Below are 14,116 nucleotides of genomic sequence, written 5' to 3' on the forward strand. Positions count from 1 at the left end.
GCAGATGAGGTGATTGGTGCTCTGTCCTGGGGTTTTCGGCAGCAGCAGCAGCTCACGTGTACCCCCAGAGCACACGATGGAAATGGTGGCAATTCAAGACCTCTCCTGGAGTCCAGGAGTCCAGCGGCAGCGGCTTGCAACCACTCCTGTAGCCCAGGGGTGGGGGTGGGATGGCGGCTTGCGATTGTTCCTGGAGCTTGTAGCCTTATGTAAGTTTAGGGAGTTAGACAAAGCTCAGGTGGGCTGGGCCTTCTCTCAGCAAATGCCCTTCCTCTTGGGCCTCATCACATCATTCACTGAGCCTGGAACCTTCACTAAAGATCCTTCCAGGAGGGGACTAGCCACCCCACTATCTCTATGGGCAACTGTGAAAGCGCAGCCTGCTCCTTTGGGTGGCCACTGCATTGACTGGTACTGATTTGTTGCAAAGGCAGCATCCAATTTCAGGATAAGGGCAGGCTTAACTTCACCCGGACAAGAGGCTGGTGAGTGGTGACGTTGCTGTGCTGGGTAACCTTCGGGCACTGTGAGATGAGGTAGCTCCAAACTTACAGGAAAACAAGGATACAGCGACCAATCACTCTGTCATTCTGCATGCTGGGACTCCCCCAGGTATTCCTGCAGCACATGCTCTGGATCTTGTCTTTCTGGTCACATTGTGAGCTCTTCAAGGGCAGAGAATGGGTCTTCAGCATCTTTACCTGCAGTGCCTAACAGAATGCCAGACCCATTCCAGACCCAACAAAACTTGATAAATAAGAAAATGCATTAATTAATGGAGGGGCAGATCAGGGGGGTTTCAGACTATGTAAACTGCCTGCCTGAGTGGCTATTTCACATAATGTGCTTTCAGAATTCCCTGAAAACACATGCCTTTATTTCAAAAACTAATTCTGAAAACCAGAAAAGATGTTTCCCAGCACAAAACTGACTCCATCAAAACTGTCAAACCCAACAACACACTAAACATGCTTTCAATTCCTCATTCATTCAGTGAACACTTACTGAATCTTCATTACATGCCAAGCACTATGCCAAGTGCTGGAGACAAGAAGAGATGAGATGTGGTCTCTCGCGAGGCTGGGCATCGATCACTTCTTTTTAAACTTCCTGTTGTGGTTGTGATGTGCAGCCAGGGTGGAGAAGGGCTGTCCAGAAGGACCCTCTGCTCTCCGCCCTCAGCCTGCACAGTACAGAGGGCACACCCACCCCATTCTGGGACCACCCACCAACTCCTCTTTTGTCCTCCCGATTTCTGCCTTTTTCTCTCTTAGCCTGTCAAAATCTCAGACTGAAGCACTTACTGATTTTTTGTTACTACTGAATAACGTTCCTCTTCTTTATGGTAACCTTAAAACTAAAATAGAAATGTTTTTAATTGAATGAAATATTCTTTAAAGTCTATAGTGCTTTACAATTTTCAAAAGTTTCATATACATGATTTCATATAATCCCATAATAACCCCTTTTTTCTCCTACCCCTGTGTTGCCCCTCCCTTTCCTCTCCCTACTGGTAACCACTATATCTGTGAGTTTACTTCTTTTCTGTTTTATTCACTAGTTTGTTGTATTTTTTAGGTTCCACATATAAATGATATCATACAGTATTTGTCTTTCTCTGTCTTATTTCACTGAGCATACATAATGCCCTCTACGTCACTCCATGTTGCTGCAAATGGAAAAATTTCATTCTTTTTTATGGCTGAGTAGTATTCCAGTATATGTGTGTGTGTACATACATATGTATATGTGTGTGTGTGTGTGTGTGTGTATCTTCTTTACCCATTCATCTGTTGATGGACATTTAGGTTGCTTCCATACATTGGCAATTGTAAATAATGCTGCTGTGAACACTGGGGTGCTTGTTTCTTTTTGAATTAGTGTTTTGGGGTTTTTTTGGATATATATCCAGGAGTGGAATTGTTGGGTCATATGGTAGTTCTACTTTTAGTTTTTTGAGAAACCTCCATACTGTTTTCCACAGTGACTGCACCAAATCTCACTCCTATCAACAGTGTACAAGGGCTCCCTTTTCTTCACTTTCTTGCCAACATTTGTTACTTGTGTTCTTTTTTTTAAATTAATTTTTATTGGAGTATAGTCGCTTTACAATGTTGTTAGTTTCTGCTGTGCAGCAAAGTGAATCAGTTATATGTATCCATACATAAGATTTCCTTCCCATTTAGGTCACCACAGAGCACTGAGTAGAGTTCCCTGTGCTATACAGTAGGTTCTCATTAGTTATCTTTTTTATACATAGTAGTGTATATATGTCAATCCCAATCTCCTAACTCATCCAAGCCTCTCCTTCCCCCCTTGATAACTGTAAGTTTGTTCTCTCCATCTGTGACTCTATTTCTGCTTTACAAATAAGTTCATCTGTACCATTTTTCTAGATTCCACGTTTGTTTTTCTCTTTCTGACTTACTTCACTCTTTATGACAATCTCTAGGTCCATCCGTGTCTCTGCAAATGGCACTATTTTGTTCCTTTTTATGGCTGAGTAATATTCCATTGTACATATGTACCACATCTTTATCTATTCCGCTGTCAGTGGACATTTAGGTTGCTTCCATGTCCTGACTATTGTAAATAGTGCTGCAGTGAACATCAGGGTGCATGCATCCTTTAGAATTCTGGTTTTCTCCAGATATACGCCTAGGAGTGGAATTGCTGGGTCATATGATAGCTCTAGTTTTAGTTTTTTAAGAACCTCCATACCGTTCTCCATAATAGCTGTACCAATTTACATTCCCACCAACAGTGTAGGAGGGTTCCCTTTTCTCCATACCCTCTCCAGCATTTACTGTTTGTAGACTTTTTGATGATGGCCAATCTGACCAGTATGAGGTGATACCACATTGTAGTTTTAATTTGCATTTCGCTAATAATTAGTGATGTTGAGGAACTTTTCATGTGTTTGTTGACCATCTGTATGTCTTCTTTGGAGAAATGTCTATTTAGGTCTTCTGCCCATTTTTTAATTGGGTTGTTTGTTTTTTTTGATATTGAGCTGCATGAGCTGTTTGTATATTTTGGAAATTATTCCCTTGTCAGTTGCTTCATTTGCAAATATTTTCTCCCATTCTGAGGGTTGTCTTTTTGTTTTGTTTATGGTTTCCTTTGCTGTGCAAAAGCTTTTAATTAGGTCCTGTTTGTTTATTTTTGTTTTTATTTTCATTACTGTAGGCAGTGGATTGAAAAAGAGCTTGCTGTGATTTATGTCAAAGAGTGTTCTTCCTATATTTTCCTCTAAGTGTTTTATAGTATCCAGCCTTATATTTAGGTCTTTAATCCATTTTGAGTTTATTTTTGTGTATGGTGGTAGGGAGTGTTCTAATTTCATTCTTTTACATGTAGCTGTCCAGTTTTCCCAGCACCACTTATTGAAGAGACAATCTTTTCTCCATTGTATATTCTCGCCGACTTTGTCATAGCTTAGGTGACCATAGGTGCATGGGCTTATCTCTGGGCTTTCTATCCTTGTGTTCTTTTTGATGATAGCCATTCTGACTGGTGTGAAGTGAGATCTTATTGTGGTTTTGATTCACATTTCCATGATGATTAGAGATGTTGAGCTAAAATAGAATATTTTAAATCTGGCCTTTTCAAAAACAAACCCTAAAATGTATTTCTTTTAAACTGCAAGCTCATCAACCCAAAACATATTTATTAAATGCATACTATGTTTAGGACAACTAGGAACTCTAAGGCAATAGGAACAGTCCCAATCTTCTGTTTAAACTTTGGTCCTAAATTGAAATTTTTTCTATGGTTAAATGTTCTCAGGGGGAAAAAGGTACTAATTGCTCTTGGAGGTGTTGTCCTTTTAGTACTGAATAAGGCCTCATAATATGAAAAGGGTGTCCCAGGACCTAGCACTGTCTGAAATAGAGAATCTATAAGCCCAGATTCCACAGGCTTGACTTCCATTCCATAAATGAGTAATTGATTCTGAGTGGTCTCTTAAGGGACCAGTGGTCCTTGTTTACCCAGGACTGAGAGGTTGGCAGAGTCTCTGCAAAGCAGGACTGCTGGTCTCCCTTATGATCACCTCTCCTCTCACCACCAAAGTTCTTCTCTCAGAAATGAAGATACTCATACTTCTCTCAGAAATGCAGAGAACCCCAGACATAAATCATATTGCAAGTTCAAAGATTTCATTGTAAGATGGATTATTCCACACACTCCATGCCAATGGTGATGTATACCATTTTTGCTGGTGTGCAAGATGGGTATTTTTCTTGGTCTTGCACCTCAAAATATTCCTGTTGGAGACAGACCCTGACAGATTTTAGGCACCTACATTCTCTTCCCTCTATCCACTATTTAATATTCCTCCCGGGACAGCAAAGTAGGGTTGCCACAAGGTTCCCTGGTTAAACTGGGGTGAGCCTCCTACGCTGGCACAAAAGTGCTACTTCTTAACTTCCATTGTCTCACATAAGGACTGGAGCTCAGGTTCCAAGCAGCATCAGGACCACACAAACTCTTTAAGGGACAAGCACATCGTTTCACATTTCATTGTCCAAAGAGATGCACCAGCAGGATACCTCATAGAAAGATCCACGGCCAGTGGCTTTCTTGGGACCGTCTTGGATTCAAATCTCAGCTCAAGCACTAAGTCTGTGACTGTGGGGCAGTTAGCAGCCATCTTCCTGATTCTGTTTCCTCATCTGTAAAAGGAGGTTAATCCTACCTGCACTGTTAGGAACGAAGATCAGAAATCAAACCAAAAACATCCAAGCACCTGACATGTAGTACAAATTGAACGTGCGATGCTCAAATTTTAAGCAAGTAAAACCTTGTACACATTTGTTAAAATACACACAAAATACACACACATGCTTCAGAACGGCAAGTCTGACACAAACAAAAAGCAATTCTTTTTAGAAATATTTCCTTTATGTAGAAATGCAGTAATGATTTAGTAAGAAACTCATTTTTTACCATCTGATTTGAACAAATTCTCTCCTCCCAAGGTATTTGATTGAGGGTACAACATTGTAGCATATATTTTATTATTATCATTATTATTTTCCACAACATTTAATACCATGTTTCCTTCTCCCACATAGAATATCACCCAATAGAAGTTTCCCAAAGGAGCCACAGCACATTCATTACAAAGATAGAAAGGAAAACCATTTTTCAATCTCTGCTTTCTAATAGGATGATTCAACTAAAACAATGTCGGATTTAATCAGCTATGAAATTGAAAAAAATGGAAACCAGCCCGAGTGAACATCATGGCTGTGATCATGAACACCTCTGAGAAGTGAGGGGGAAAAAAGAGAAATATCTGCCTCTTCTTCCCAAACTTCAATATAACTTTAAATTACTTTAAAAAATATTTATAAAAAGACATCCCTCTGCCTTAATGGTGTGAAATCTGGGTGTTTTCTCAGGGCCATGCCTGGGCAAGCAGAAGGCACATATGCAATGGAAAACATTTGGAAAACAGTAGCCCCTCTGAGACTTCTGGTATGTGGACAGGAGACTTTCTGATTTCCAATCTTGGCTCATTTCAGAAGAAAGAAGGGTTACATCCCTGGTGGGGGGGGGGGGGTGGGGGGGGGGAAACGCAGCCACCTTCAGGGCACGTGCCTGACTTCCAGTCTATTCAAGTGTCCATTCACAGTTAGTCCTCCAGGCTCATTGAATTTTCAGTATTCTGCAAACCTCCCTCCACACGGTCCCTCCCCGGCAGTCTTCTGAGTGTAGTTAATGTGTTTGAGAACAGTAATGTCACAAGTCAAAGGATTGGGGGCTTCCCAAGGAACAACCGTCTTGCATATGTTCTGGAAGACAAGTCATCTCAGCTTTACCTTCTAACTTCTGGAGCAGACGCCCGGGTTCCCAACGTCCAGATTTCAGTGGTTGGAGATCATGCCAGAAAAGTGAAGACCCAGCTAGCCCAGAATGGACTGTCTCTGCAGTTCTAGCACATTCTCCACACACCTCCATACTACTCAAATGTCCTAGAAAGTATTAAATCAACTGGACATGGCTGATTCAATGGTACAAAAAAAGCTTTATAAAAATACTCCCTGCACTTAAAAAATCAAAACAAAATAGATGCATGTAAACATCACCTCTAAGTCACTGGAGAACTCTGGAGTCTTTTTATCTCCTCTGTCCAGTGATTTGCAGTCTTACGTGTTCAGCTTTTGTTTGTTTCTTTTTTTTGGAGGTATCAATCTATTTTTTTCTTATTAACAGAGTTCAGAGTCTGAGGCCGCCTTTGATTATGAGCTTGTGGTTTGATTGGCAGGAATAGTATGATCAGGAGACTGATAATGTGTAAGTAAAAGTACATGGACCTAGGAATAAACACACAAATTATATTTCAAACAACGGTGTATGTGGGAAATGTCACATGAAGCAATTACATCACCTTTTGGTACTGGCAGACCTGACTGCCCTCAGGCTTGCCTTGATCCACTCCACAGATAACTCCCTTTGGTGGGTGAGTGGGCCAGGGATGAACCAAAACCACAAAGCTGGGCAGAGCAAACCAACCAGCCCATCTGCAGACAGACGTATGGCAATGTCCCACTGATGTAATAAGCAGATCGAGAGAATCAACCCTGACAGCTAGAAACCCACCATATTAAAAGTCTAAGGATGCATGGAATGAAATTGAAGCCCTACCCTATGTTCCCCAAACACAAATGCAACTGACACTTTAGCCAATGTGCTCCACTAAGTGTCAGGGGTTCTTGTATATATTATGAGCCTGAAGAATCCAGATTTCAAAAGCCTACTACATAACTCGATTTTCATCCAAACTAAAACAAGTTTTGCTTTTGAGGTTTGTGGACTTATTGCATAAGTGTGGTACTGGACACAGTGTAGATGCTCAATAAATACTGTACACATCAATGAATGCAAGTAATTAGAAATAGCTTTTATAAAATTGTTCTATATCCATTTGGGAAAACTGAACTTACACTTTCTCCAATGCTTTTTGAAGAGCAAAGGAAAATAATGTTAAGGGGCAGGAGACCCACAACTGATTTACATGTCATTCCCCAGCTTCTGTGATCATAATGTCAGGTCTATAGAATAGTTAAAAGCTCCAGCAGAAGCAAACATATCTTCATTTCTTCTTTCAATAAGCATTTACTGCCTAGGATGTACGAAGCATTGAACTGGGATCTACAAAAGGCAAAGATCCCACTCCTTCTTTTGGGAATGGAAAAGAAGAGACGTATAGACATAATGGTAGTAATTAGTAGAGGGGTGAATAGCCACAGGTAAGTGACCATCTGATTTACTATTTAAACCAGGACATTAATGAGAGTGAATAACAGCTCTACAGATAAACACACTGGCTCAGCAAGTGTAAGCTGCGATTCTCACAGGCACACCCCAGGCAGAGGGAACTCCAGCTTTCAAAGTCTGCTTTCGTAAAATGTACTTTGTTCTTGCATTTTGCCTTAATCTTTTACACGTGGCCAAATCTACACTGGAGCAATTTTGTTAGATTAAAGCCAAATATTCTGGAAGTCAAGGGGAAAAAAACTTCAGCTTCCCAGGGAGGTTTAGTAACCTATTCTGACATTCCATGCTTCTCTCAAATTTTAAGCAATACTTCCATCTTTTTGTTATGGAAAAACTCAGCTAACATTTGTAAAGCATGCTAGGACTAAACTAGGTATTCCAGATACACAGATGAATAAAGCATAGTTCTACTCTCAAGGAGTTTGCTATCTACAAAAATTCCTACACAAATTCTAACATTCTTATACATTGAATTTAATAAAGTGTCATCTAGTTAAAGACAACAACATGAGATTTTGCTTTTGAAAATGATTTCATAGAAAGGTTCTGCTCTGGCTAAATGTTTGTGTCCTCCCCCAAATTCATACGTCGAAGCCCTGACTTCCAATCTGATGGTATTTGGAGAAGTAGACTTCGGGTGGTAATTTGGTTTAGATGAGGCAATGACGGTGGGGCCCCCATGACAGCATTAGTACTCTTATTAGAAAATAAAGGGAAATCAGAGCGTGAGCCATCTTTCTCTGTGTCCCTCTCACTGTCCCTCACCCCATCTCTTTTGCTGTCCTTGTCTCCCTCGGTCTCTCTCTCTGCTATGTGAGGACACAGTGAGAAGGTAGCCTTCTGCAAGCCACAAAGAGAGCTTTCATCGGAAACCAAATCTGCTGGCATCTTGATATTGGACTTCCCAGCCTCCAAGATCGTGAGACATAATGTCTGCTGTTTAAGTCACCCAGTCTATAGTATTTAGTCATAGCAGCCTGAGCTAAGACAACTTCGTTCTTTTTAAAAAAATTTTATTGGATTATAGTTGATTTACAATATTGTGTTAGTTTCAGGTGCACAGCAAAGGGATTCAGTTTATATATATATATATATATATATATTCATTTGTATTCTTTTCTCATATAGGTTATCACAGAATATTGAGTAGAGTTCCCTGTGCTATACAGGAGGTCCTTGTTGGTTATCAATTGATATCTTATAATATAGTAGTGTTTGTATGTTAACCCCAAGCTCCTGATTTATCCCCCCAATCTACATTTCCCCTTTGGTAAACATAAGTTTGTTTCTGATATCTGTAAGTCTTTCTGTTTTGTAAATAAGTTCATTTGTATCATTTTTAAAAATTAGATTCTAGATATGGGTGATATCATATGATATTTGTCTTTATCTGACTTACTTCACTTAGTATGACAATCTCTAGGTCCATCCATGTTGCTGCAAATGGCATTATTTCATTCTTTTATTTTAAAATTAATTTATTTATTCATTTATGGCTGTGTTGGGTCTTCGTTTCTGTGCGAGGGCTTTCTCTAGTTGTGGCAAGTGGGGGCCACTCTTCATCGCGGTGCACGGGCCTCTCACTATCGCGGCCTCTCTTGTTGCGGAGCACAGGCTCCAGACGCGCAGGCTCAGTAATTGTGGCTCACGGGCCCAGTTGCTCCGTGGCATGTGGGATCTTCCCAGACCAGGGCTCGAACCCGTCTCCCCTGCATTGGCAGGCAGATTCTCAACCACTGCGCCACCAGGGAAGCCCTCATTCTTTTTTTATGGCTGAGTAGTATTCACTGTATATATGTACTACATCTTCATTATCCATTCCTCTGTAAATGGACATTTTATGTTGCTTCCACGTCTTGGCTATTGTAAATAGTGCTGCAATGAACATTGGGGTGCACGTTCCTTTTCAAATTATGGTTTTCTCTGGATATATGCCCAGGAGTGGGATTGCTGGATCATATGGTAGTTCCATTTTTAGTTTTTTAAGGAACCTCCAGACTGTTCTCCATAGTGGTTGTACCAATTTGCATTCCTACCAACAGTGTAGGAGGGTTCCTTTTTCTCCACACCCTCTCCAGTATTTACTGTTTATAGACTTTCTGATGATGGACATTTTGACTGGTGTGAGGTGATACCACATTGTAGTTTTGATTTGCAGTTCTCTAATAATTAGTGATGTCGAGCATCTTTTCATATACTTTTTGGCCATCTGTATTGCTTCTTTGGAGAAATGTCTATTTAAGTCTTCTGCCCACTTTTTGATTGGGTTGTTCATTTTTTGTTTTGTTTTGTTTTGTTTTTTGACGTAGAGCTGCATGAGCTCTTTGCATATTCTGGAGATTAATCCCTTGTCACCTGCTTCGTTTGCAAATATTATCTTCCATTCTATGGGTTGTCTTTTTGTTTTATGGTTCCTTTTGCTGTTCAGAAGCTTTTAAATTTAATTAGGTCCCATTTGTTTATTTTTGTTTTTATTTTTATTAGGAGGTGGGTCCAAAAAGATATTGCTGCAATTTATGCCAGAGTGTTGTGCCTATGTTTTCTTCTAAGAGTTTTATAGGTCTTTGATGCATTTTGAGTTTCTCTTGCATATGGTGTTAGAGAATGTTCTGATTTCATTCTTTTACATGTAGCTGTCCCATCTTCCCAGCACCACTTACTGAAAAGACTGTCTTTTCTCCATTGTATATTCTTGCTTCCTTTGTTGTAGATTAATTGACCATAGGTCCGTGGGTTTATTTCTGGGCTTTCTATCCTGTTCCATTGATCTATACGTCTGTTTTTGTGCCAGTACCATACTGTTTTGATTACTGTAGCTTTGTAAGTATAGTCTGAAGTCAGGAAGTCTGATTCCTCCAGCTCCGTTTTTCTTTCTCAGGATTGCTTTGGCTATTTGGGGTCTTTTGTGTCTCCATATGAATTTTAAAGTTTTTTGTTCTAGTTCTGTGAAAAATGTCATTGGTAATTTGGTAGGGATTGCATTGAATCTGTAGATTGCTGTGGGTAGTATAGACATTTTGACAATATTGATTCTTCCAATTCCAAGAACATGGTATATATCTTTCCATCTGTTTGTGTCATATTTGATTTCTTTCATCAGTGTCTTATAGTTTTCTGAGTACAAGTCTTTTGTCTCCTTAGGTAGATTTATTCCTATGTATTTTGTTCTTTTTGATGCGATGATAAATGGGATTGTTTCAATTTCTTTTTCTGATCTTTCGTTGTTAGTGTATAGGAATGCAAGAGATTTCTGTGTATTAATTTTGTATCCTGCAACTTTACTGTTCATTGATGAGCTCTAGTAGTTTTCTGGTAGCATCTTTATGACTTTCTACATATAGTATCATGTCATCTGCAAACAGTGACAGTTTTACTTCTTCTTTTCCAATTTGGGTTCCTTTTATTTCTTCTTTTCTCTGATTGACATGACTAGGACTTCCAAAACTATGTTGAATAAAGGTGGCAACAATGGACATCCTAGCCTTGTTCCTGATCTTAGTGGAAATGCTTTCAGCTTTTAACCATTGAGAATGATGTTAGCTGTAGGTTTGTCATATATGGCCTTCATTATGTTGAGGTAAGTTCCCTCTATTCCCACTTTCTGGAGAGTTTATATCATAAGTGGGTGTTGCATTTCGTCCAAAGCTTTTTCTGCATCTATTGAGATGATAATATGGTTTTTGTTCTTCAGTTTGTTAATGTGGTGTATCACACTGATTGATTTGTGGATATTGAAAAATCCTTTCATCCCTGGGATAAATCCCACTTGATCATGGTGTATGATCCTTTGAATGTGTTGTTGGATTCGGTTTGCTAGTATTTTGTTGAGGATCAGTGATATTGGCCTGTAGTTTTGTGTGTGTGTGATGACTTTGTCTGGTTTTGTCATCAGAATGATGGTGACCTCATAGAATGAGCTTGGGAGTGTTCCTTCCTCTGCAATTTTTTGGAAGAGTTTCAGAAGGACATGTGTTTAACTCTTCTCTAAATGTTTGATAGCATTTACCTGTGAAGCCATCTGGCCCTGGAATTTTGTTTCTTGGAGGTTTTTAATTGCTGTTTCAGTTTCAGTACTTGTGATTGGTCTGTTCATATTTTCTATTTCTTCCTGGTTCAGTCTTGGAAGGTTGTACCTTTGTAAGAATTTGTCCACTTCTTCTAGGTTGTCCATTTTATTGGCATATAGTTATTTGTAGTAGTCTCTTATGATCTTTTGTATTTCTGTGCTGTCAGTTGTAACTTCTCCTTTTTCATTTCTAATTTTATTGATTTGAGTCCTCTCCCTTTTTTTCTTGATGAGTCTGGATAAAGGTTTATCAATTTTGTTTATCTTCTCGAAGAACCAGCTTTTAGTTTCACTGATCTTTGCTAATGTTTTCGTCTCTATTTCATTTATTTCTGCTCTGATCTTTATGATTTCTTTCCTTCTGCTAACTTTGGGTTTTCTTTGTTCTTCTTTCTCTAGTTGCTTTAGGTGTAAGGTTAGGTTGTTTGTTTGAGATTTTTCTTGTTCCCTGAGGTAAGACTGTATTGCTATAAACTTCCCTCCTATAACTGCTTTTGCTGTGTCCCATAGGTTTTGGGTCGTCGTCTTTTCATTGTCATTTGTCTCGAGGTATTTTTTGATTTCCTCTTTGATTTCTTCAGTGATCCATTGGTTGTTTAGTAACATATTGTTTAGCCTCCATGTTTGTTTTTTACAGTTTTTTTCCTGTAATTGATTTCTAATTTCAAGTGTTGTGGTTGGAAAAGATGCTTGATATGATTTCAATTTTCTTAAAATTACCAAGGCGTGATTTGTGGCCCAAGATGTGATCTATCCTGGAGAATGTTCCATGTGCACTTGAGAAGAAAGTGTATTCTGCTGCTTTTGGATGTAATGGTCTATATATATCAATTAAGTCCATCTGGTCTAATGTGTCATTTAAGGCCTGTGTTTCCTTATTGATTATCTCTCTGGACGATCTGTCCATTGATGAAAGTGGGGTGTTAAAGCCCCCCCCATTATTGTGTTACTGTCGATTTCTCCTTTTATGGCTGTTAACATTTGCCTTATATATTGAGGTGCTCCTATGTTGGGTGCATACATATTTACAATTGTCATATCTTCTTCTTGGATTGATCCCTTGATCATTTTGTAGTGTCCTTGTCTCTTGTAACAGTCTTTATTTTAAAGTTTATTTTGTCTGACATGAGTATTGCTACTCCAGCTTCCTTTTGATTTGCATTTGCATGGAATACCTTTTTCCACCCCCTCACTTTCAGTCTGTATGTGTCCCTAGATCTGAAGTGGGTCTCTTGTAGACAGCATATATACAGATCTTGTTTTTGTGTCCATTCAGCCAGTCTATGTCTTTTGGTAGGAGCATTTAATCCATTTACATTTAAGGTAATTATCAATATTAATGTTCTTATTGCCATTTTGTTAATTGTTTTGGATTTGTTTTTGAAGGTCTTTTTTTCTCCCCTTCCTCTTTTGTTCTCGTCTCTTGTGATTTGATGTCTATCTTTATTGTTGTGTTTGGATTGCTTTTTCTTTTTTTGTGTGTGTATCTATTGTAGATTTTTGGTTTATGGTTCCCATGAGGTTTTGGTATAGCAGTCTATATATGTACAAGATTGTTTTAAGTTGCTGGTCACTTAATTTCCAATGCATTTCCAATATCCTGCATTTGTGCTCTCCTCTTCTCACAATTGCTGGTTTTGATATCATATTTGTGTGCAGATGATTTCCTACCTTTACTTTATGTTTGCCTTTACTGATGAGCTTTCCCATTCTTAATTTTCTTGATTTTAGTTGTGATCTTTACTTTTCCACCTAGAGAAGTTCCTGTAGGATTTGTTATAAAGCTGGTTTGGTGGTGCTGAATTCTCTCAGCTTTTGCTTGTCTGTAAAACTTTTTCTCTGTTGAATCTGAATGAGAGCCTTGCTGGGTAGGGTATTCTTGGTTGTAGGTTTTTCCCTTTCATCACTTTACATAATATCATGCCACTCCCTTCTGGCCTGCAGAGTTTCTGCTGAAAAAAATCAGCTGATAACCCTATAGGGATTCCCTTGTATGTTATTTGTTACTTTTCCCTTGTTGCTTTTAATATTTTTTCTTTGTCTTTAATTTTTGTCAGTTTGATTAATATGTGTCTCAGTGTGTTCCTCTTTGGGTTTATCTTGTATGGGACTCTCTGCATTTCCTGGACTTGATTGTTTCCTCTCTCATGTTAGGGAAGTTTTCAGCTATAATCTCTCCAAATATTTTCTCAGGCCCTTTATCTCTCTTTTCTCCTTCTGGGACTCCTATGATGTGAATGTTGGTGCATTTAATGTTGTCCCAGAGGTCTCTGAGACTGTCCTCATTTCTTTTCATTCTTTATTCTGTTCCACGGCAGTGATTTCTACCATTCTGTATTTCAGCTCACTTATTCGTTCTTCTGCTTCAGTTATTCTGCTATCGATCCCTTCTACTTTATTTTTCATTCCAGTTATTGTATTGTTCATTTCTGTTCGTTTGTTCTTAAATCTTCTAGCTCTTTGTTAAACATCTCTTGTAACTTCTTCGTCTGTGCCTCCATTCTTTTTCTGAGATCTTGATCATCTCTACTATCATTACTCTAAATTCTTTTTCAGGTAGGTTGCCTATGTCCACTTCATTTAGTTGTTCTTGTCGGTTTTTATCTTGTTCCTTCGTCTGGAACATATTTCTCTGCTGTCCCATTTTGTCTAACTTTCTGTGTTTGTGGTCTTCTTTCTGCTGGCTGGAGGATCGTAGCTCCTCTTGCTTCTGGTGTCTGCCCTCTGGTGGGTGAGGCTGGTCTTGAGGTTTGTGCAGGCTTC

The 14,116-nt window shown here is 39.1% G+C and overlaps 1 protein-coding gene across 5 annotated transcripts in view; it reads right to left on the reverse strand.

Moving 5' to 3' along the window:
* The window catches only part of MBOAT1 (membrane bound O-acyltransferase domain containing 1), a 167,985-nt gene that overhangs the window by 47,709 nt on the left and 106,160 nt on the right, over positions 1-14,116 (reverse strand). Inside the window, exon 13 of one of the 5 annotated variants that reach the window (XM_061194860.1) lies at positions 4,884-6,323. The exons of the other annotated variants lie outside the window; for them this stretch is intronic. Coding sequence (XP_061050843.1) covers positions 6,197-6,323 — 127 coding nt within the window. The 3' untranslated portion in view covers positions 4,884-6,196. Of the gene's footprint in view, positions 1-4,883; positions 6,324-14,116 lie in introns of those variants that run through there. 5 annotated transcript variants of the gene reach the window in all.

The sequence above is a fragment of the Eubalaena glacialis genome, chromosome 7 (assembly GCF_028564815.1).
Source record: "Eubalaena glacialis isolate mEubGla1 chromosome 7, mEubGla1.1.hap2.+ XY, whole genome shotgun sequence".
Taxonomy (NCBI): Eukaryota; Metazoa; Chordata; class Mammalia; order Artiodactyla; family Balaenidae; genus Eubalaena; species Eubalaena glacialis.